The following is a 24,467-nucleotide window of genomic DNA, read 5'->3' on the forward strand; positions in this document are numbered from 1 at the left end:
GTAGTCTACAAATGATAAATGCCATCACAAAATTTGGTAAGTTACTACTTACCATCTCTTGCTAAAGAAATGGAATGTATTTTATCCCGTGAGTTTTTCCCACACACTGTAAATGATCAGAGGTCTATGAAACATCTGCCAAACATTGTTATGATTTTTTAAATAATAAAAAAGCTTTTTCAAAAGGATGTGCTTTAATGTGCCCTCCAGAAAGCAAACCAAGAGATAACACAAACACAGCATTAAAACAGAATCAAGATGCTGTATTAAAATGTACAAAAGCTACACATATGCAGAAACCCAACCCCTCCTCTCCCTCCAAACATTCAGACCTTCAGAGAACGTTATCACTCCGTCCTTGGTGAGAATTTCTTGTAATGCTGGTAAATCAAAGGCAGAAGTCATTTTAGTATGCGCCTGTGCTTTATCACAAGCTTGAGGGTGATGAACCAGTTAATTGGGTTGTGATGTCCGTCCGCTGAGAGCACACAGTGTACTTGCATATTCCTTTAAAGATATCTCCAAGGGACGTGAGGGTTGACAGACCTCTTCAGAGTCAAGCTCACAGACGTAATGTCCTTCACCATCACATGGCCAGAATTACAGAGATCGGTAACTACCGAGTTGTTTTGAATCTGGTGCTATGGAAGAAATTGTCCATCACTCCTTGGAATGAGGCAGATTTTTTCCACCAGTTTCTTGTATATTTCGCTCGGAAGCAAGCAAAGCATCAGAGCATTGTACACGTCATGAACAAAGCTTAAGCAGTTAATATGCATTACACACAATTTAAAGCATGAAAGATAGGGGATAACTATTAACAAAACTGAAAAGAACGCAGTAGAAATGTTCATAACTGTATTAGTATAGCTATATAGCAGATTACATAGCACTATATGAGTTTTAAAACTTATGTTCTTGTATGAGAGGCACTTAGTGAATTTCAGTGCACTGTTGAGAAAGACAGATTTACAGTTGTAGTAGCCTAATAACACTTAACCTGATGTACACGTTTATGTACTACAAACTTACAACATATGGCTTTGTCACATAGATACATCCTCTGGAGGTCTTTGCCATACAGGTACAATCTAGTTGCATACACAAACATAATGTTGGGTTATTTCAACCCAGCGTTGGGTCAAAAATGGACAAAACCAACTGTTGGGTTGTAAATTAACCTATGCTGGGTTGTTTCGACCCAAATGTTGGGGTGTTTTAACCCATTGTTGGGTCAAATATACTTTTTACATATAACTAATATTACTTTAGTATATTAGTATAATATTAGATATATTTGTATATATAAATAATATTACTTTAACCCAACAATTGGGTTTGTCTATTTTTGACCCAACAATGGGTTGAAATAACCCAACATTTTTTTCATGTTTGTATTTCAATACAAACCTTGACAATGTTCTACAGAAAAAAATCGTTTTGCTAAAAAGTTTCACTGTTGTACTATAATGTATATCAGTGCCTTTGCTCATGAAACAAAAATGCATAACTTTTCTTCCCATTTGAGTAATGTCTTTAACATATTTATGCTTTGTATTTGTTCAATGTCTTTACATTTCAAGAACAGCATATAAAAAATTCACCCCTAATTTTTTTCAGGGTTTTATAAAATTCTCAAGCCATCATGTTTAAGAACTTGCTTTCCTCTGCAAGGGCAGTTAACATCGAGCTCATGTCCCCAATGGCCATGTTGCCGATACCTGCTGGTATTGATGTTAACGTAACAGAGTTACGTGGGGTGGTGAGCCGTGAGGAATTCTGCGAGAAACTCTGCAGAAGGCCGGGGCTTAATGTGCCGGACATTAGGCTCGAATGATCACCGTCATCCAAAATGGCATCGAAGTCTATCGAAGGATGCTCGAGTGTTTGAGACGAGTCTACCGTGCTGGTGACCTGGTTAACCCCTGGAGATGCCATAGTAGAGGCTGAAGCAACAGGGGGTTGGTTTGTGCATGGTGACAGGGGTGAATTGTAATCCGCATTGGTGTCCAACATACGGATCTCTCCTGAATAGTAGATTGTGCTGCCGCCACCGTTGTTATGTTGACCTATGTCTCCAGGTCTCTTTGGGCTTGCTTCTGAAGTGTCAATTCCAGGGTTGATGTTGGATAGAGAACAACCATTTTGCATCATACCTGAGTGTTGCCTAATCAAAGGCTTGGGCCCTGACGGAGGTTTAGGCTGCATCAGTCCTCGGCTTACATTTTGAGATTGAGGGACGTAATTTTGCTGGTTGACATTCACATGCGTCAAATTTGATCTGCAAGTTTGCATTTCTTGTGCTCTCCCATTGGACATGCCCATCCCAGTGCATGTTGAAGAATAACTGAGGTCTTGCCTATATCCCAGTTGAGGGTTCATTTGCTCGTTGTGATTCGGACATGGATTGGTAATGGACTGTCGATACTGCTGGACTGAATTCAACCTCTGGGTGGTCCTTTGTGGATAAGCCTGTTGCAGGCTAGCCAGATTCTGGCTCATTGGCACAACCTGTTGGTTGGTGCCAAATCCTTGGTAGGTGCTAATGTTTTGTTTCTGCTGCACCACTGGCAAGTTTCCTCGAAGTTGCTGCTGCTTTGGAAGCCTTGGCGTTCTATCCGTTGAACCAGAACTGACCTCGTTCCATTGCACAGGCATGTTGTTCTTGTTCATGCATTGTGGGTCCGCCATGTGCTCCGAACCTGAGCAAAGAGGTGCCGTTTGCGCTCCATGACTTGCACCATTTGTCATGGCCATTCGCCGTTGCCCGTAAAATTGCTGTTGTTGTTGGGTGGCCACATTACCATGGAAGTCCAGCGCATGACCACCGTTGACAGCAATTCCAGTGTCCAGATTTGAGTTTCCATTCTGCATATTGAGATACTGTACCATATCATCTGGAAGCACCATATCATCCTCTGGCTGATCGACTCCATCGGTGGCCATATTTTCCATTAAAACATTCTCAGAGATACTGGGTGGCCTTTGGCTGTAGGAATGACGGTGCAAGCTGCCATCGGACCAAGTGTTGTTCTGCAAGTTAAAAGCTCGACAATCTACCGCAGGCAGACGTGACAAGTTCATGTTGCTGATGCTGTTGAAACGCTGAACTCTCGGCAAGGAGAGCGGGTCCAGAGTCGTACGCCGAACGGGATCGCTGGCTCGCCGTGGAAGATTGCCTGGAGCTTCGTGAGGCATCATGCCGAGAGCACCGTAGCTTGTGTCACTGCAGCGTCTAGAGTTCGCTACAGAGGAAGTGTGGTGCAAATACGCTGAACTGTCCTGCGAGTCGTTGTACAAGGCCATTCTAGTTTTAAGACTCATTCGATCCATGTTGGGCAGAGGTGTGGGTGGAGCACCTCCTGTGGCTGCGGCGTATTTTGCCTTGAGACGGTAGTGTTGAGCTGGAGTAAGACTTAGTAAACTTGGGAGCCCACCTGCGCCGCCAAACTGGCTGGCTTCACTCGAACGTCGCGACATATCCGTGGAGATGGGGTCGTAGGAGTCTGCTGAACTGATGTTGTTGTTGCGAACTCCGAATTGTGAAGCTTCGCTAGAGCGACGGCTGGAGTAGCACGGGGAGATTCCGGAGGACCGACGACTAAGCGTGTACACCGAGCTCATTGTGCTGGTGGAGCTATCTCTGCGCTCCTGTAGCTGACTTAGCATCGTCATCTCACAAGAAGACAAGTCTCCTAAACGCTGGTTTGGAGGACCAGGCATCGAAATAACCACATTTGGAGTTTCCATCAGTGATTCTAAAAAACATTGACGTGAATATTACTAAACAGAACTTTATTAGTTTCTGAAGTAATTGATTACCAATATTTAGCATTACTTACCGATAGATGGTATTGGAGGCAGCTTGGTATTTCGGACTTGAGGTGTTGTATTCGCCCACAGGCAGGAGTCTCTTACAGATTTTAGCTTTTCTTTCTTGATGTGCTCGAGATGTAAAAGGCCTCCCCTGTTTTTACGCAGCTGGAGACCTACGCCTGCAGAAGTGCAAGGAGAACCGGTGGAATCTACTATAGGGGAGTCATCTAAAGCACTCAGGTCCCCCAAACTGCCTCCACTGTGCATTGCCATCTCTACTCCACTGTCATTGTTGGTGGCACTGCCAAGTGGTGACGGCTCACTGCTACATGACGACTGACCACCAGGGCTGGACTGATACATCTACAGAGGAACAGTAATAAAGCGAGACGGTGAATTCCCTTGAATTTTGAATCTTTTGAACTGAATATTAGCAAAACTTTTGGAATTTTGCATGACAAAAAAGCTAAATTGAACCTTTTGAGGTTTATATGACCTGGATTATAAAAACTAACCCTAACCCAAAGTAAAATTGTGTGATTTATTCACTCTGGAACACAAAAGAAGATATTTTGAGAAATGTATCAGTGAATTTGTGTCCATACAGAGGAAGTTAATGGGGGCCAATGTTGTTTAGTTACCAACGTTCTTTAAAATTTCCTCTGTTGTGTTGTGTAGAAGATACATACAGGTTTGGAATGACATAAGGGTAAGTAAATATTGAAATCATCTGTCATCATTTACTCACCCTCAGGTTGTTTCAAACCTGTAAAAATGTCTTTGTGCCAATGAACACAAAGAAAGATATTTGGAAGAATGTTAGCAATTTTCAGTTCTGGGATATTAGCCACCACAATAGTAGGAAAAAATATTGTATTTTTTTGTTCTGTTGAACACATAATGAGATATTTTGAAGAATTTAGGAAATAAAGAGTTCTCGGGCACCTTTGACTACCATTTAATTCTTCCTACTATGATAGTCAATGATGTCCCGGAACTGAAAATGACTAACATTCTTCCAAATATCTTTCTTTGTGTTCTTCGGGAACAAAGTAATTTATACAGGTATGAAATTACATGAGCATGAGTAAATGAATTTAAATTTTTGGATGAACTATCCCTTTAATGTTAAGTTGATCAGGTGGTTGGACAAATGAAATGTCTATACAGTAAATACAAGTTAAAGAAACATTAAACTTAAGCACATAAGCATTAAACTTATTTAAAGAGGTTTACACAAAAGACAACGTTGCTGTGACGCTCACCTCAGAACAGTCTGTCCATTATTTTCAAAGTGAAGCATTAAAAGGTCAACCAGAGAAATGTTATGTTTGTAAGTTAGTCAAGAGGAAAGAGTTAGTACATATCTTAAGGCATATCAGTTAGTAGCATTAGTACTAAATACAATAATGTACACAAACGCTGTACTTGTTTTCCTACCACTGTGTTTTCCGTCTTGATGGATTTGATATGCTGACAATCATCCACGCCTCTGGTGGTGCTGCTGGCCTCCATCGCCCCTTCTGTTCTTCCTCTAGCATGTTTTGAGCTGACCTCGCTTTCTTCATTGCCCTTAGAAGGGTGAGGTTTAGGTGGTGCATCCCCACGCTGCTTCTTAGTGACATGTGCATCTGGACCATGAACCGTTTTCACGTGCTTTCTGAGCGAGCTGGGGTCTGTGTAGCGTTTTGTGCAACCCGGGATCTTGCAAACATACGGCTTCTACAAAGGCGTGACAGAAAGCTTTCAGAATACAGTCAAATCTGATTTAAATCAAACATTGTGCTGTTATTCTTTATGAGATGGGATGGAAAAAACGCACATAATGAAATGCATGTTCAAAGTTCAAACCTCATTTGAATGCGTTCGGTTCTGGTGCTTGGCCCGGTCTGAGGCATTGGAAAACGCTTTGTTGCATCCCTCGTGGTCGCACACGTAAGGTTTTTCCCCTGTGTGGGACCTCAAATGAGTTTTGAGGTTTTCCAGTCGGGAGTAAGCCTTTGAGCAACCTTCAAACTACGGAGAGAAAGTGGGAGAGACGTGAGCAATTACTGTACATCAGCGTTCATTAATCTGAACTTCAAATTCAACTTTATGGGTGAGTAACACGAAACCTGTCAGGAACATGTCCAGGTCATATGTCAAAGTGAAATGGAAGAAAACATTTATTTATTTAAAAAATCTGCTTAAGATGTATTAGTTTTTTGCACATTTTTAGCAAAAAAAATCAGAATTGTCAGTGTAATGCAAAACACAAGTATGAACACACTACAGTACACTATATACAATATATCTTAAATATATATATTTCTTAAAAAAACTATTGTGTTACAGTAAGTTATGATATAAATATAATAATATGACACCTCTTTTAGATGTATATAAAGGTAATGCGTCTGGAACTCCCGACTTTAAAGGGATAGGAAAATTTTGTCATCATTTTCTCACCCTCTTGTGCAGAACACAAAAGAAGATATTTCGAAGAATTGTTAACCAAACAACATTGGCCGATGATGGTATCCATTGCATTGGTGTTGTGTCCATACAATAGAAGTGCATGGGTACCGTTGTTGTTCGGTGACCAACATTCTTCAAAATATCTTTCATACAGGTTGAAATGACAAGAGGGTGAATAAATGATGAGAGAATTTTCATTTTTGGGTGAACTATCACTTTAAGAGACACTTGATGCTATTCTCTCCTCAGACATCAAATATGCCTCCATTCTGTCACGTATTTTACTTAAGTTCCACATTTTAATATGACTTCAAGCCACCAAAATAGACTTTGAAGTTGCAAACCCAAACCAGCAGACACTCGTGTTTTTCTACCTCATGATGTTTTAGTAAAATGAACGGCTTAGTTCAAAAATATACCCTGTTTAGAATCAGGTGTTTTGTTAAATTAGGAAACAAACTTATTCCTGCAGGACTACAGCTTGTTCCACTTCGGGTAGGGCCAAAATTAGATGCGTGTATTCCTGTCAGCAAACACGTGTGTTTTTAAGACCTCATGAAATCAGAACTGGGGATTTGTGGCTAGTAGTCCATGTCTGTTGGCTATAAAATGATCTAATGCTAGAGTATTTGGTTACAGAAAATATCTTCTACCATATATCCACACTTGTAATGTTTTCTTTTTTAATGTGTCTTTAAAGGAGAAGTTCACCTTCAAAATGAAAATTCTGTCATCATTTACTCACCCTCTTGTCATTTCAAACCTGTATGACTTTCTTTCTTCCGCAGAACACAAAAGAAGATATTTTCAAGAACGTTGTTGACAGCCCCCCATTCACTTGCATTGGTTACAATAGAAGTGAATGGGGGGGGCTGTGCTGTTACCAACATTTTTCAAAATATCTTCTTTTGTGTTCTGCAGAAGAAAGAAATTCATACAGGTTAGAAATGACAACAGGGTGAGTAAATGATGACAGATGTTCATTTTGAAGGTGAACTACAGTAGGTACTCAACCAGAATGAGCCTTCCGCCGTCGCCGTCTCCGCGGCGGTACTTCTTTAATGTGTGTTGACTCTTGTTTACCGCTGAGTGGCAGTCTATTCACAGATCTTCACTCAGTGCGAGTTGATGCGTCAAACTCATTGTCTCACTCAGCAGACGGGCAAGAGTTAAGACGTTTAGGCGTAAAAGACAATATCAAAGTTACAAGAACTTAAATCCACACGCACTAATAATTATATTTAATACTAGTCATAAATACATAATTTCATTTTACATTTTAAATTTGCTATATGCATTCAACCAATGCCCAACTCTAACATGATTTAGCTTTATTTCCTTTAAAACCGAATGTGCTCTATAATATCGTTGGATTATCAGCATATATTCCCCATATGGAATAAATACCACTGCAAACACAGCTGGGTTTCTCCGATGTTAACCAAGGATTAAGTTATAAACATTCACGCATACATATTGGTAGGCTACATTCACATACATTGGGGATATGTTGTCATAAATCAAGAAATGTCTCTGCAGTAGGCTTTTCGTAATGTCAGGCTTTTTAAAGTATTTTAAATGTGGCAGCCGCAGCAAGTGCGCCTTCAGAGACAAGCCCCGTTCACGACTTGTATTGTACAGAAAGCGTGGTCTGTCAAAACATATCAAAACATTAAAAATGAAATCCAGTTTACCAAATGAAAGCATGTTGTGAAATTAAACGGGACGTGATGAGATCTTTGGATAGCCACCGGAACCGCGGGTTACATAAACATTGAACAGGGCTCTAGAGTGCGACCAATTTGGTCGCACATGCGACCTAATTTCTCAATGGTGCGACTAAAAAAAATCTGAGGTCGCACCGGTGCGACCAGCCGTTCGAGGGAAAAAAGTCTCTGCGAAAGTCTCCCTGTGGTTCAACAACAGACACATTAGGCCCATATCGTGGTCTAAACCAATCAGAGATAGTGAAGGGCGGACCCCCCTCTGATTGGCCGTGGTCCAGATATTCCTGTACATGTGTGTACGTTTGAAAATGCTGTGCTGCAGTCGGACAGAGAGGTGAGAAGCCTATAGACCCGTCATATAAACAGAGTGGATGTAGCCGCGGTTGATGAGAGAAGATGAAAAGAACGATTGACAACTTTTTCGTTAAGAATGTTAAGTTAAGGCCTTATCCGTCCGAAAATCATAACCAATTCTCTGACACGCTAGACTGCAACTAAATGGTCTCATTTTGCTACAAATTTTCCTGCCAGTGCGAAAAGTTTGTCTTAATGGTCGCACCGGTGCGACTGTCAAACTGATCAATATATAATTTTTGCGTATTATAAATTTAATGCGCAGAAATGTTATATTGCGCAAGCTGCGCATTCAGTCACTCATTTTCGTCTCCCCTCCTTCAACCATTCGCTTATCTATCAGTGCCCCGCCCCCAAAGACGTAATTCGCGGGTTACGGGTAAGAAGCGAAGGACCGAAAGAGCAGACGAGTGAAGCGCTCAATCTTGCAACTTAAATAAATATGCAGAATACAAGAATTTCCCCTGCTAAGGTACAAAACAGCAAAGATAACGAAATGTGTTGCTAGTATTGTATGCATGTGAAGCTAATGCAGGAAACACGTGTTTAAACTTTAAGCACTGAACTATTGTATAAAGATCTCTAACAATACTGCAAAGCATGCAAAACGGTATACATCACGCTAAATACTATTTATTTGTGAGTCGCTATTGATAGAAGCCAAACGTGTATCAATGCAGCTGTCATGAAGAATAATCACTAAAAGCCTTCCGGTCTCGCGGGTTGTTTGAGATATGCGCGCGCCCAGAGAGTCAGAGCACAAAATACTAAACGGAGTTCTCTTACACGCCTTCTTACTATGAAACGGACATATTAACACAAAATAACCTAAAAATTCGCATATTAACAAGAAACCTTGCAAAGGTATTCAGTTTGTTTCGTGACCAAACAGTTGGGAAACAAAACACGTGTTCCAGTATATTGCGCGAGCTCTTAAAGGGCCAGCAGCATAATACAGATCTCTGTTTATAATGTTCATCAAACAACAACGGACGGGCCCAAAAACACTCACTGATATTAAAGGAATTGTGTTCTCTTATAGGAGTCATTCACAACAAATAAAGGAAGAAAGTAGCTTTAAGAAAGATGTGCTTTAAATATGGTAAAGTGTTGAAAGAGAGTTTACATATACAATAAAAATAATTCAATCATAAACAATGATTTGTATTAATTTCTAATTGATTTATTAATGTATTAAAAACATTTTAATGAAGTTTTAGTGATTCTTTTTTCTTACCTCACCCCATGACTCTGGTGCTATCAAATTAAGGGCTGGTGCCACCAACTGAATAACTTGGTAGCACCAGTGCCACCTCTCTCAAGTGTTAGTCTAGAGCCCTGCTTTCTTGTAGAATTGTGCTTCAAATAAAGAACTTTATGTTGACCAGATTGTTAGTTAATCATTTACAAGTCAATATTGCCTATATGGACAGCGATTTAAAAAAAAAAGTGAACTTGTAAAACTGCGGTGTTAAATGCGATGCGGTCGAAAATTTGGGTGCACCTAACTTTTGTGCTGGTGCACCTAAGAAAAAAAGTTAGGCGCACCAGTGCAACCAGTGCAAAAAGTTAGTCTAGAGCCCTGTTGAAGAAACATTCTTTCTTTCTTTCTTTCTTTCTTTCTTTCTTTCTTTCTTTCTTTCTTTCTTTCTTTCTTTCTTTCTTTCTTTCTTTCTTTCTTTCTTTCTTTCTTTCTTTCTTTCTTTCTTTCTTTCTTTCTTTCTTTCTTTCTTGACGCCTCATGCTTCTTATCATTCATTTCAGAAACTACCTTTTGACCATTAGAAAGTTAAAACTGATCATAATATTAAATCAACCAATCAAAATAAGGTCAGAGCAGTGCGAGGCAAGAAACTTGCGACTTGCAGTTTCTTTCTTTGTCAATATTTTTCGCATCGTCAGCCAAAATATCAGAAATGGTCCATTTGTTTTGTAGCTCAACTTCTGACAAGTTAAACATCTTATTTGGAATACATTTTAAAACTGCTACGTGCCGATATAATTCGGTTCTTGAATGCCTTGCAAGGCTCAATGTGAGACGGCGCTCTCGCAATTCACATGAAGCAGCATTTAAAAGGGGATTTCTAGCGCAGTTTAAGATTAGGAAACAATGTATGCTATAATTGATATCAGGTTTAATTAATGATCGGAAATATGTTGTGTAAGTGTGATTTTGCCAGTGATTTTAGAAATGAATGTTGCCAGGGTATACTTTCCAGTTATCTGAACCCTGCACTTTAAATGCCTTTTAATATTCAGCTCTTTGTTATTGCTCACACAACCTCCATCAACCCCCACCTCCTAATGCAGGAAGAAATCACCCTATAACACTTCAGCCAAAACTCAAAAGAGGTGTCTATTGAGAAGTTGCATATTTAAAAATAGATTGAAATGTAAACAGGGATTTTTACCTTAATTACTTTATAAAGTGCCGTATTGATAAAGATGATATGAAAACATGGAATTGTTTGTCATTTAAATGAGAGGTCATTACAGTGTTTTAATATGAGAAAATGTAATATTAAAATAATTGAATATGTTACGTAAATTAGGAGCATTATGATTATAAAAAGCATATTTTGCAAAGATGTTTCGTTTATGTTTGGAGTTAAGTTTCTTATCAGTGTTACGGAGTCTTACGTTTATTTGTCACCCTGCAGGTAAGACATTAATTCTAAACTCTGCTCTTTCAAAAAGCAAGACATTCACACCTCTCCCAGTCCTCATCCTCCGTCAACTGAGAAGTGGAATCTGTTTTTAAAAGCCTGTAGCCTACTGACATGGAGAGAATTAAAACATTTCAATGCTTGTCATTTAAACGCAGGTCAATACACTATTTCGTCACACTTTTATTTAATAACGATGAAACGGTCTATAAACTGCAAATTTTGGCAAATATGATGTTTTTTCGTTCACGTCTTCACACGGGCCTCTGTTCTCGCTCATTAATAATAATCGTTTATGTTACATTTTGTCCTTGTGCAGTTTACTTTCTCCGGTCCGCGTTCATTTATAATTATAAAAATAGTGATATTATGTCACATTCGCCCTCACGTATCAGTGTGTAGGCTACTGTTGTCGCTTTGCATCATTCATTTCTGGTTTAGCTTCTTGTCACAGGACGTACACCCGCTCCGAGCGAGCCTTGAACCGTCAATCGGTCCACACCGGCTTAGAAGACGTAGTTGGTGCAAACAGCCCACTCCTGCGTGATCAATGTGATCTGTATATGGTTTTCACTGACGCACAAGTAGCATATTTTAGTGTAAAATGATCGCTCATGGTAATCTTTGTAAATGAGCTTAAAACATTTTTATAAAAACTTGAAATATTACATTAAAGGTTCTGCCTGCATTGGCTTTAAACGCGTTGTTGTGCGTTCAAAATGTTTACTGTTTTGTTTTACTTGGTGATATGTTAAATGAAGACTGTTTAATGTTATTATAAAATGTAATATTGAGCTTCATTGCGTTTGCGCTGTGGTGGAAATGAGATTAACCTTAAATAAAGATACATTTATTATAAAAGCTTACCCGCGAATAGGGACGTATTAAACTGTGGTTATGGAACTTTTCAAAAACAATCAAACGGTTCAACAGTTTGCTCGTATAAGGACATAAAAAAAAGAAAGTGCTTGGTTATTTTTTTTATTATAATAGTGTGTTCTTATAACTATCAGGCATATGCAGTCGCTTTAGACTCACAGAAAAAAAATATCCTTATATGAACCTCTGTGATCATAACACGTTTGTTCTAATGATTTAATGATTACTTTACTATGTCCTGTATTTGGCTCAATTCCTATAACTCTTGTTTTAATCTTGTTTTAATAAAGAAAGTGTTGCCTCCTGTCATGTAATAATGAATTTATCACATTGAATTTCACTGTTTCACAGTACATGTGGTTAAGTACTGAAGGCGCGAACTCTCCCTTTGCGCCTCCTGGCGGAAATTTGGCGAACTAGTTTCACATGTAAATGTTTTTTAACTCAACGCGGCGGTAGAGAGCATTCTGGTTGACTACCTACTGTACTCCTTTAAATACAGCAGGTTAAGATAACACATACATATAATGTAAGAAAAAAATGAAAGTCTAATGTTAGTGGTGCGCCGCTTACCGTGCATTTATGAGGCTTCTCCCCGGTGTGACGTCGCATGTGTACCACAAGCATGTACTGGGCCTTGAAAGGCTTCTGTTCTCGCGAGCACTCGTTCCAGCGACAGACAAACTCTTTCTTCTCTCCGTGGATGTGGTCATTGTTGATATGCTGCAATTAGCAAGAAGCAAAAACAAATTTAACCTTCATTTTTGAAGTATACATTGCTGAAATAATAAGAGTAGCAGCGACGCCAGCTTTCTTCTAAATGCACCTTGCATAACCACGGATGAAGTCCTACAGGGACGGATCACAAGAAATAAAACCGAACACCATGCCATTACTTTGTTTCTCAAGGTATGTAATTTAGTTTCCAGCTAGAGCAGACTATAGCCTTGAGACTAAAAGGGTGTGTAGGGAGGAAGTCCAAGCCCTCAATGTTACTCTGGTCTCTAAACATCACTTTGTTTCCACATGTTCTCGCAGTTTCTTTCCTGTGTTCCCTGGCAGTAATTACACCTTATTCGCTTTCAAATATTTTATACTATTTCTAAGAAATACAATTAATGATGGCAAACAGCGTTGTAATCTCTATCAACTGTTCATTTGATAGGGATGTGTCACAATGACAGACTTACCAAATAGTTGACCAGTGAGGTAAAATTCTGAGGATATATGTCTTTCTTTTATAGATACTTTAAGTGCCAGTGCTTTTATTAGCATGATGCAGACAAACATAATGCATTGTTTCTTCACATCCTTCTACAAGAATTTCATTTTTTACAAGGTGGGTCAAGATAAAAACACCTTGAAGCCGTTGCGTTCTGTTCCATTATGTTGTGCTTCATCTTAAAGGGATAGTTCACCCAAAAATGAGAATTCTGTCATGAATTGCTCACTCTCTATTTGTTCCAAATCTGTATACATTTCTTTGTTTGATTGAACACAAAGAAAGATATTTGGACGAATGCTTGTAACCAAACAGTTCTTCGACCCCATTGACTATTGTAGGAAAAATGACAATGGTACACACTCTTAAAATGAAATGTGCTTCACGATGCCATAAAAGAACCTTTCTTGTCTAAATTGTTCAATAAAAACCGTTAACCGTTTGTGAAACAGAAAGGTTCTTTGTGGCGAAAAAAGTTCTTCAGATCATAAAAAGGTCAGAAAGAGATGGTTCTTTGAAGAACTTTTGACTAAATGGTTCTTTGTGGAACCAAAAATGGTTCTTCTATGGCATTGCTGTGAAGAACCTTTTAAGCACCTTTATTTTTAAGAGAGTGTAGTCAAAAGTCCCCCATTATTGCTCACTGAACTCTCTGTAAGTCGCTTTGGATAAAAGTGTCTGCTAAATGATGTAACTGTAAATGTAACAGTTTGCTGTCCTACTTTCTTCAAAAAATCTACTATGGTAGTCAATGGGGTCCAAGATCTGTTTGGTGACAAGCATTCTTCCAAATATCTTTCTCTGTGTTCATCAGAACAAAGAAATTCACACCGATTTGGAACTCGACTCGAGGGTGAGTAAATGATGACAGAATCTTTATTTTTGGGTGAACTATCCCTTTAGTTTTTTTTTAAATAAGAATACGTTTTATGTAAATTCCCCTTTAAAAATTAATCTAAAAATTTATACAAATCTTTATTAGGACAAAATTGTTTATTTAATAATAAAATTGCTGATAAAATAAAATCCTGTTTGTTGGTGCCTTAATCATAACCTAGTATGCATTCTTGAAAATATATTTCAGTTTAACTCCCAGTTGATTCCTCAGCATTGAGTCTCGTGAGGAGCCAGACTGGCTCAGGGTGTTCCGGTCAGGGCAGCGGGTCTGACTCTAAGCACGGTGTATGTGTCACATTGCGGTTTTCAGATTGTTAATAACAGCCAGCAGAAGGGCCGAGGTGTCAGAGGTGGAAAGGGCCACTCCAGAACTGCTGGCATAATGACAGATTTACTACATGGCCCCGGGGAAGGTCAAAGGCCAGAGGGTGTACAAAGTCAGGGGCCATACATATGTGTGTGTGCGTGTGTGTGTGTGTGTGTGTGTGTGTACACGTGTGTAAGTGAAGTGAGACTTTGGTTGCACCACTCTGTGTATCAACATGCTCATTAACCCTTAATGTGTCACTGACATGAAAGGATCGGTTACAACTCTAAAACGGATGGTCTAAAACTTGGGTGCTGGGCTGTGTCTACATTAAAAAGCAGAAATAAGCTGTTTGTAATTTGTTTTTGTTACGGTTCGGTGATAGGGATCATTTCAAGAAGATAGCTCTGTTCCAAAACCTAGTAAGCTGCATACCAAGACACGGTTTTAAGGTATTAAAAATGAATCTACCGAAATGAATTCTAAGATACCTTTTAAGGCTTTTAAGATATTCATTTAGGTTCCATCTAAGGGGGCATATTCACATAAGTATCCTTTATAAACATATAAAGTCCCAGAATACACATTTCCAAGCTAAACTGAAACAAAAAAATCTAAAGATGGCCCCAAGGTCACTAAGAGCTCTCATGTTGTGGAAAGTCAAACACATTTCAAACACCAAAGTAACTGGGTTAGAGGAAGTTGACTAACGTGAACTAGCTGGTCCTGGGTGTCGTACTCTTTGGAACATCCCTCCCAGTGACAGTTGGTCTCATATATAGCTTCAGGCTCTTGCTTGCATTCATCTTTATCAAGTTCCTCCCGTAACTCCATGTGATCCTGCACAGAAAACAGCATCAGCATTTACTTGCATTGCTAACTGTATTACATTTATCATATAGGATATGTAACCAAAGAAGTGAATGTTTTATTGCTTGGTTGCATTTGGACCTGACAGATTCTTAGTTATGTACCTGTTGATAAATATAAGTATCTCTAGCTTATCTGTAAGACTTGCAATAGTGCCATGGGAGCTGTACAATGTACACAATGCATATGTGTGTACATACGTGTACGTGAATGTGTATTCAATTGTTTTTTTCCTTTACACTCTAAAAAGTGCTGGGTTGTTTTTGACCCATGCTGAGTAGACAGAACATGTTGGGTTATTTCAACCCAGCTGCTGGGATGTTTCCACTCATGGTTGGGTAAAAACAACCTAGCAATTGGGTTAAAAATAACCCAGCATAGAGTAATTTTAACCAAGTAGTGTATTCTGTCCAATAGTTACCCAGCATGGGTCAATAACAACCTGTACTTTTTAGAGTGTACCTTCTCTATTTCATATTACTTTTAAGGTTTATCTTCTCTTTTTTCTGTGTGTTCAACTTATATTGTTTTCTTGAATTGTTTTTTTTGTACAGCTGCTCTGATGCAATGCAATTTTTCTAAGAACTATACAAATAAAATCGACTGAATTATGTCTCATATTCTTCTAAAAATCATAAAGGGGAATTGTCGGCATAGCAGTAAAGAAACTTTTGAGTTCACATTATCATAAGGTTTGATGGTTTTTGAGTCCAATCTAAGTAAATATGAGAAAAACAAAGTAGTTGGAGGAGCCTAGCTGGGTCTTTTGGGAAAAAGAACAAGACTTCATAGGATCTTATTGCTGTAAAAAAGAATTATGATATTAAAGTGATGCCATTTGTGATTTATTTTCTTTAATAACTGATCCCTGTGCCTTTAAATAAACTAAATCTTGGTTTAATTATTTGGGAATCTAATTTTTACTACTCATTTCCAACAAAGTATTGTAACCCACAATTCTCTTAAGGTCTGGGAATGTTCAGAATGCTTTTAAGCTCTAATAAACTTTAAACTTAAGCGTTCTGAAACCTCTCTAATGTGGCGAGGGAACGGAATGCTTCAAGGCTACATCTAATGTCAACTCCCACATGCCAATTTGTGTGATATTCAGTCAAAAGAACCAAGTCTGCTTACCAGCAATTGCTACGTTGTTATGAGCAACGAAAACAGCAAATGATAACTGGTCTTTTAAAACTTTATCCCAATTCAACCATGAAATCTAGACCTCCTCATATATAGAGGATTTGGAAGCAGTCTGATGTGAAATCAACTCCACAAACCTGAGAACCAGGTGAGATGGGATGGGGTCCGTCTGCTTCCGTTTTGACCTTTGACCTCTTGATGATCATAGGATTCACCGTGCTGCTGACGGCCGAATCTCCGCCAGCGTTCTAAAAGAGCAAACAGCGATGGGTGAGAGAGAGAAGGAGAACAGAAAAGAGTCAGCAGAGACTCGACGACAGCTTGGCTGCTGGCACGAGGGGCGATTTCACGCCTACAAAGTAACCGCAAGCTCCAGATGCCTTATTTTACAAAGCATCTCACCGCAGAGACTAAACTGTTTAGACTGCACCATGAGCGTCTGTCAGATGGAAATATGAAAAGGAAGAAATTATTACACCCAGAGTGCGGCTGCAGACTTTGATCGTCGAATGAATTCATAATTCAACAGACAGTCTCCGAACACACAGGCTTTCCGTGGAGAAACGCTGGGAAGAGAAAACCGTGAGCCGCTACAGTATGGCAAAGACCCATGTTTTCCATAACTCAGACATGGTTTTCTTAAAAGTGAGGGAGAAGTGTTTCTAATAGCGGGTAAAGTGTGTGCGCATTGGAGAAATGAAGCGGACTGAAAACTGGTGTCAGGACAGACTGTAGGTTAGAGGAAGTTTACATTCTGGATGGCCACAATGTTTACGTTGGAGTGACAGCCACTTTTGGCTGATGAAGCTTACATAGTTGTACAAAAGCTTGGCTTGGGGGGGGTGGGTAGCGAAATACGGAGAAACTCAGCTCAGAAACTCAGCAACCCTGTCTTACATTCATGTTTACCCCAAAATAAAAATTCTTTCCTTTACTCATTCTCATGTTGTTTCACACCTGTATGACTTTCTTTTTTCTGCAGAACACAAAAGAAGATATTTTTCTATTGTATGAACACAAAACCACCGTGACATTTCTCAAAATATCTTCTTTTGTGTTCCACAGAAGAAAGAGTCATATACCGATTTTGAACAACGTAATTAATAAATGACAGAAATTGTTATTTTTGGGTGAACTTGTTTATCATGCATCAGTCTTTGGAATTAATCGATCTAAACAATTGCACTGTTAGTTTGTTTGTTTGTTTTGTGCCATACCAGCTTTAATGGCGGGAAAAAATGTGTCTATATCATATTAGGTTTTTATCATTTATTTTTTCTAAACATTTTAAACTGTATTTGATGTTAGGCTATTAAAAAGGTATTGAAATGATTTAACTGTTTGCACTGTTTAGTATAAGAAAAATATACATTTTATAAGATTTGAAAGCAGCATTGTATCTTTCCATGTCCATTCATGAATATCTTCAGGTCTGTAAGCGTGGGAACCTTGAGTCTAGAACACAATAACACATGTAGAAATCATAAATCTCGGTGAATTCACCTGGCTGGTGTCTGTGTTGGTGTCAGTGTTGTTGCTCAGGGCGGCAGCTGCCACCAGCGTCTGCTGCCTGCTGCTGAGGGAGGGGGTGGGCTGAAGCAGAGGGGGTGCGTGTCCAAAAGCGTTCAGACCCCTATGCTGGGACAGCAGCTGGTGGTACGCTATTGGTGTGATGGGATGTGGAAAAGCGAAGGATGGACTGAGATGTGGGGGGGAATCACATTTAGAGTTTATTCACAGATCAGTAAATCAATATGAAGCCAAAGCATGGCCAAACAGAGAACAGGCATTTCTTGTACCTGATTGCTCCTACGGAGAGGTGACCATAAGAGCTGCTGGCAGCCGAGCTGGAACGGGAGTTATTGATGTATGCCACCAGAGAGTTGGGCGAGGTGCGGATCATGGTCTGCAGGTCGATGCTGGCATCCGAGACCGGAGAGATAGACAACGCCCGCTTTCTGCTCAGCCTCGGCGTCAGTCTGGGACTAGGGAAACGGGACACTGCACAGAAAGAGACACTTTTTAAATCCAACCCTATAGACAAAAAAGATATTAGAACATTGAATTTTCTCCCACTGTAAATCAATAATCATGTAATCATACCAATTTCGCCCAATCTTTGGACCAAATATAATTTAGCAACACTGAGCAATAGCAATTAGCAATAAGCATTCATTTAGTTTTTGTGCATGAAATCTTGAATAATATCATATGAAAAAATGAAAATGCTAAAAAGAGATAAAAGTCTTTTAGAAGTCAGACTTAAAGGGATAGTTCACCCAAAAATAAAAACTCAGTCATCATTTACTCACCCTCAAGTTGTTCCAAATCTGTATACACTTCTTTGCTCTGATGAACACAGAGAAAGATATTCGGAAGAATGTTTGTAACCAAACAATTCCTGGCCACCATACACTACCATAATGGGAAAAATGACAATGGTAGTCAAAAGTGCCCCAGAACGGTTTGCTTTCCTACATTCTTCAAAATATCTTCTTTTGTTTGCTCTGATTTTCTCTGTGTTCATCAGAACAAAGAAATGTATACAGATTTGGAACAACTTGAGGGTGAGTAAATGAAGACGCAATTTCATTTTTGGGTGAACTGTTCTTTCACATCTTAATGTTTCTTCAGGCGAGTGCATGTACTCATGTCCAGCTGTTCTGTACCAAACAGGTGCTGTGAATTAGTCCTGGTGTAAAAGGACAGAGAACAGCAGCCGGGCAGGAGGCTTTTATGCCCTTCGGGTGGGCATCACCAAAGGTGCTAGCAACAGGAAACATGTAATGGGTTCATTAAACCACACACAAACACCTCGCAAAAACCCTCTGCTGACATTTCAGAGGTCTGTCGAATCCTTGCCAATTCCCAGTTCAAATCACATGTTCCTGTCATTTTTGACAACTGTTTTGATGTGCATTGCAAAAAAGTATAAAAAAAAGTAAAAACGTCTTACCCTAATCTAAGCCACCTACACAAATAGTAGGTTAAAATGATTGTATTAAGAGGGTACTAAGAGGTATGCATAAGTATGAGGTGTTGAAAGAACGCGAAATTGTTACGCTAATATAACAAAACAAAAAATTACAACAGACATCCACACCCCAACACACGGTACAGGTTGAGCCAATATGTTTGTGTAAGTTTGGATGTGATGCTCAAAAAAAAGTGTTTATAGATGTCTGTGTGTATAAGAACAACATCAAAGCCAAAACTTGAAATGTGTTTTATTTTCGTATAAAAATAAAAAACTGTATGAATCTCAACAGATTGTAATCTTAAAAAGGCAGACAGTGCTCCGTTCAGAATGTCTGTAGTAAAATCATTAACAGACCCTGTCTAAGTTGCACCGCTGCCACGTTGATAGGGCGGCGTGTGGCAGAACTTGGCTGGCTGCTTCCCACAGAGTCAAAAGAACACAAGGGGGTAGCAGCGCCTGGCCTGTCCCACACACTCTGGGATGGTGTTTTCATAAGCCGCGTCTTTAATTTAGGGGTGCACTGGTTTCTGGGGAGAGCTTTAACAGATGTGCAGTGCAGTGCGCCTGTGGTGGCAGCGTGCGGACCCCATGGCATAGGGTATGGTGGGTGGAGGTAGGCGCTTTTAATTGAGGATCTCGTCTTACAGTATATATGGCTTTATAATCACAGTCTGCACGTTTACAAAAGAGCCAATTATATCAGGAATCGGCTCTGATGTTTTTATTGGGCAGCCTTTGTGATGTTAAAAAAGTATAACTAACATTTTTTCAACATTATATAAATGTAACTATCTATGTTAATCTTCTAATGTTTTTAGAAGGATAGTTCACCAGAAAAGGAAAATGGTTTCACTTTTATAAAAAAGAAGATACTTTCAGAAATGTCTCAAATGGTTTCGTGTCCATACAATGGGAGTCATTTACATTTACGCATTTGGCAGACGCTTTTATCCAAAGCGAATTACATTGCATTATCCTATAACATTGTTTCTAAGCATGTGCAATCCCCTGGGATCGAACCCACGACCTTGGCGTTGTTAACGCCATGCTCTTACCACTGAGCTACAGGAAAGCTAAAGTCAATGGGGGCCAATGTTGTTTGGTTGCCAATGTTCTCTAAAATGTCTTCTAAAAAAGAAAGTCATACAGGTTTGGAATGACATGAGGGTGAGTAAAGGATGATTTTTTTTCATTTTTGGGTGAAGTATATATTTCAATAACAGATTTTTGTTTATTTATAAACCAAAAAGTTCCAGAGTGCAACTTTTAAGATACTGATGGCTGAAAAAGACTCATGTATATTTGCCACATGTGGCATTCACAGGCTGTGTCTCGTTTCGGAAGGCTGCGTCCTCCGGAGGTCTCATTTAAAGCCTGTTATGTCATCGAGGCTGTGTCGTTTCATAAAAGCATGTAGGACACTCTGTAGGCACCCTTCTAATGCGACCTACTTTCACGAGAATTCGGAGGACACATGAAGTTACAGAAAGTAACCAACTTTTTACCTCTTAAATCATGTAGAAATCATTTTAATGTATTTGACAGGTGTGTGAGTGCAACGTGTTGTCATAGCAACGTGGTACTTCCTGTTTCCTTTTCTAACAGTATGTCCTACGAAGGACGTCTCGTTTAATTCTATGTTGAGAATCCTCCATATACCGCATCCTTTAGAGCAGTAGTTCTCAAACATCTCGGGGCCCCCCCTATCCAGGGGGCCACAGATTTTGTGGCATTTTATGAAATATAGAAATTGATCATAGATTTTATGCAATCAAACATCAGAAAAATAAGACCACCAGACAAAAGAATTGCTGTTTCAGCATTGTATAACCGAATATGTTTTTGTTTAAATAAAAATGTTCAATTTAAGATTAAGTCTTTATTTGGGGGGCCGCAAAGCGATGCACTCTACACAAAGGGGGCCTTACAACGAAAAAGTTTGAGAACCACTGCTTTAGAGGACGATACCTCTGGAGGACACAAGGACGCAGCCTTACGAAACAAGACACAGCTACAGAAAAGAATGTAAAAAGTTTACGTTGTCAATCTAATTAATACCATGACACTAACATTTACTATGAAAGGGTTTGCACTGGATACCCTTTTGGCATCCAGAATCCAACCCCAGCTGGCGTTGTGTCTGTTGTGCAGGCGTATATACAGTATGTGTGAGTGTACATAGAGGATTGCGTATTAGAATAAACTGCAGTGGTGACGGGACCCTCCTTCCATACACTGAAAACCTCGGCTCACAAACGCCAGGGTCCTGCCTGTAGCCGGACACCAGACGTTTGCTTTGGCAGCTGCTATTATCATGGGACCTTGAACTGTTCCCCGCTGGCTACGCCACACAAATGACTTCAACATTTGTTTTCCCCTCTTTCCATTCAGAATCTTAAAGCGTTCCTGTGTAATCAACCCAATTAGGGAGAGTTAGGGGCCGCCAGCCCTCTTTACACAGAGCGAAGAAGCAGATAATTGGGCCATCGGTACAAGAGAGAGGTCTGTTCAACATATTATCCAGCTCTTTTGGGTATCGGACAGTGTCTGACTGTGACTAGTGACGGTCTCTGATTTATTTATTCATCCATCCGGGGGGCGCAAGGCCAGCATTTCCTATCTTCCATACAGAGAAGCACTGACTGTGACCACTCATAACATTGCATGCACTATAGAGTACACAATGAGGACCCAAGAAACGTTACCGCTGGGAAGAAATCCGTCTGGCTGTGAGGGGGAAACGCGGCTGTGTTGTTTTAAGCGGCGACTGCGCTTTCACCCGCCGTGTCGCCCCGTCAGGCGGAGACCATAATTAACATGTTAAGTGCACACTGTTGGCATGCACACGCATTTGGCACAGCACTGAAGCATTTCAGCGAGACGTGCATTTGACGCAGACTTCTTTCATTGTTAGGAGCTATTTGTTATTTTGGGGCCTGTTGGGGCAAATGCACTTGGCGTTCACATGGCTGGCAGACTGCGCTGTGAAAAAGGAGTGCTTATGTATCTGCAGGGCTGAGTTACATGTTTTCAAAGCTCTTTGGGGGTGATGCCTCATCATTCTTTGTGTTAAGAGTTTACTCTTAACTGTTGAAGTCATGGATGACTGATGTAGGGGAATGTCCCATGGATATTTAATCATAGGAGATTTGTTTTAAACACTATCAAAGCTAAAGCCTGTGTATTTGAAATTCTGTCATGAGGGAAAATTGTTGGAGTATTAAAGCTAAAATCTGTAACTTTTTGTTTGCAAAATGAAGAAAAATGAGTTTCAACATGAGAAGAATGTGACAAAAAGTGAGCAGTGACTACACTACTTGGATTTATACTTCGGGAATATGAGTCATGACACATACTCACTTAAAGGGATGGTTCATTCAAAAACAAAAATGATGTCATCATTTACTCACCCTCATGTCATTTCAAACCTGTATGACTTTAGCAGAACACAAAAGAACATATTTCGAAGAATGTTGGTAACTGAACAATGATGGTACCCATAGGGCTGTCACGATTATGAAATTTGGCTGACGATTAATTGTCTAATAAATCATTGCGATTATGACGATTAATTGTCTGTTTTAGAGCTTTGACTTTTAATTCTCATACATTTTTTATTCAGCTTTGAAACGACCAAATTGTTGTGAATATAAAGACTAGGTTCTTTTTCTTGGAAATACTCGGAAAAAATTGGGTCATCATACTTAAGGTTTAGGCTTTTACCTGTCAATAATACAACCGCCAAATACTTGTAAATTAAGTAAATTGATCAGGAGTGAATTGAAGCCACCATTAAAATGCTATCAGTCATAGCAAAGCTTCTAGTCTGTTTTTTTCTCACTTGCAAGACTACAATAGAAGTTTACTTCTATGTTAATGAGATTTTGGTAGACTGGTTTTCACACTGAAATAATATTAAATTGTACTACAGGTTATTTTTATGGTATATGCTTTAGTTTTTTTTTTTAAGTGATTGTGTTGTGGTGGTACATTTTACAAGTATTACCATGCTTTAGTTACAATATATAGGCTACAATAAAATATGCAATATGCAGATGCACTACAGCTCCCCCTAGTGTCTTCTATAGAGATGTGCAATAATTGCGATGATCCGAAATCATCGCGATGAGGTCAAACAATCGCGATGAGACGATTATTTAATAATCGTGACAGTACCCTTCTATTGTATGATCACAAAACCAATGCAAGTCAATGGGTACCGCCGCTGTTGCCAGTGACATGACGGTGAGTAAATGATAACATAATTGAACTATCCCTTTGAGTTTGTGTCATATTCCGGAAGTATATAAATCGAAGTAGGGTAATTCATAAAATACAGCATTGCGGTGACATTTATAGCTATAAACGTTTTTGCACTTACAGTTACAGTAAGTCTACTACAATCTCAATAACGTGCATGGCTCCAGTTAACATCGCACACATTTTCCAGTGATCCCAGAAAATCCAAACATTTCTCTCCCAGGCAGCTAATGGGCAAATGGGAATCGTGGAGTGAAAACAAGAGGGCCACTTTGTGCACGCCAAACACTCACTCTTGTGGCGGGTCTGCTGAATTTATTAGTACATAAATTGATTTTTAAATATGCATATGAATTTTAGCGCAGCACCATTCCAAACCAAACGGTAGACTCTGCAATGCATATTTATCAGCCTCTTGCTCCATTGAACGGGTTGCTTTATGCAGGGACCCTGCGAGCGAGCCATAAGCTGACATTAACCGTCAATGAAAGTCCTGTGTCTGTGGGATGGTGTGAGAGAGGCTCGTACACCTGAGAACCCAGAGTATGACCACATCAGTCCAATCCACAGCCGAAGCCAAAGATACGGGTCGGGGTGGGAGAAAGCCCTGCGCTGTGTCTCCGTTTGTGGCCGTTTGGACTAACAAGCCTCAATACACAAACTGCGGGCAGTCAGCTCCACAGCGGCCACGGTTGGCGGTCAGAAATGCAGGAACTTTTACGGCTGATGTGTTACAATCATAAAATAAAAATAGAGGTTCGTGTTTGATTAGTGAATGGACATGTAATTGGAACATGCGACGGGAGAGGGTTTGTGGATTTATGCAGGAACTGCGCAGAGTTGCTGTGGGTGGCTGCACTGGATCAAAGCAGCGCTGCATATTTACGAG

General features: G+C 39.6%; 1 protein-coding gene across 3 annotated transcripts in view; it reads right to left on the minus strand.

Moving 5' to 3' along the window:
* Nucleotides 1–198: 198 nt before the first annotated feature.
* Nucleotides 199–24,467, minus strand: part of gli2a (GLI family zinc finger 2a) — an 82,291-nt gene continuing 58,022 nt past the window's right edge. For all 3 annotated transcript variants that reach the window (XM_057336715.1, XM_057336713.1, XM_057336712.1), the window contains exons 6-14: nt 18,138–18,339; nt 17,842–18,037; nt 16,476–16,586; nt 15,037–15,165; nt 12,473–12,622; nt 5,668–5,832; nt 5,257–5,538; nt 3,843–4,179; nt 199–3,758 (exon numbers count right to left, since the gene is read on the minus strand). In XM_057336715.1, coding sequence (XP_057192698.1) covers nt 1,636–3,758; nt 3,843–4,179; nt 5,257–5,538; nt 5,668–5,832; nt 12,473–12,622; nt 15,037–15,165; nt 16,476–16,586; nt 17,842–18,037; nt 18,138–18,339 — 3,695 coding nt within the window. In that variant the 3' untranslated portion in view covers nt 199–1,635. The remainder of the gene's footprint in view (nt 3,759–3,842; nt 4,180–5,256; nt 5,539–5,667; nt 5,833–12,472; nt 12,623–15,036; nt 15,166–16,475; nt 16,587–17,841; nt 18,038–18,137; nt 18,340–24,467) is intronic.

The sequence above is a fragment of the Triplophysa rosa genome, linkage group LG6 (assembly GCF_024868665.1).
Source record: "Triplophysa rosa linkage group LG6, Trosa_1v2, whole genome shotgun sequence".
Classification (NCBI taxonomy): domain Eukaryota; kingdom Metazoa; phylum Chordata; class Actinopteri; order Cypriniformes; family Nemacheilidae; genus Triplophysa; species Triplophysa rosa.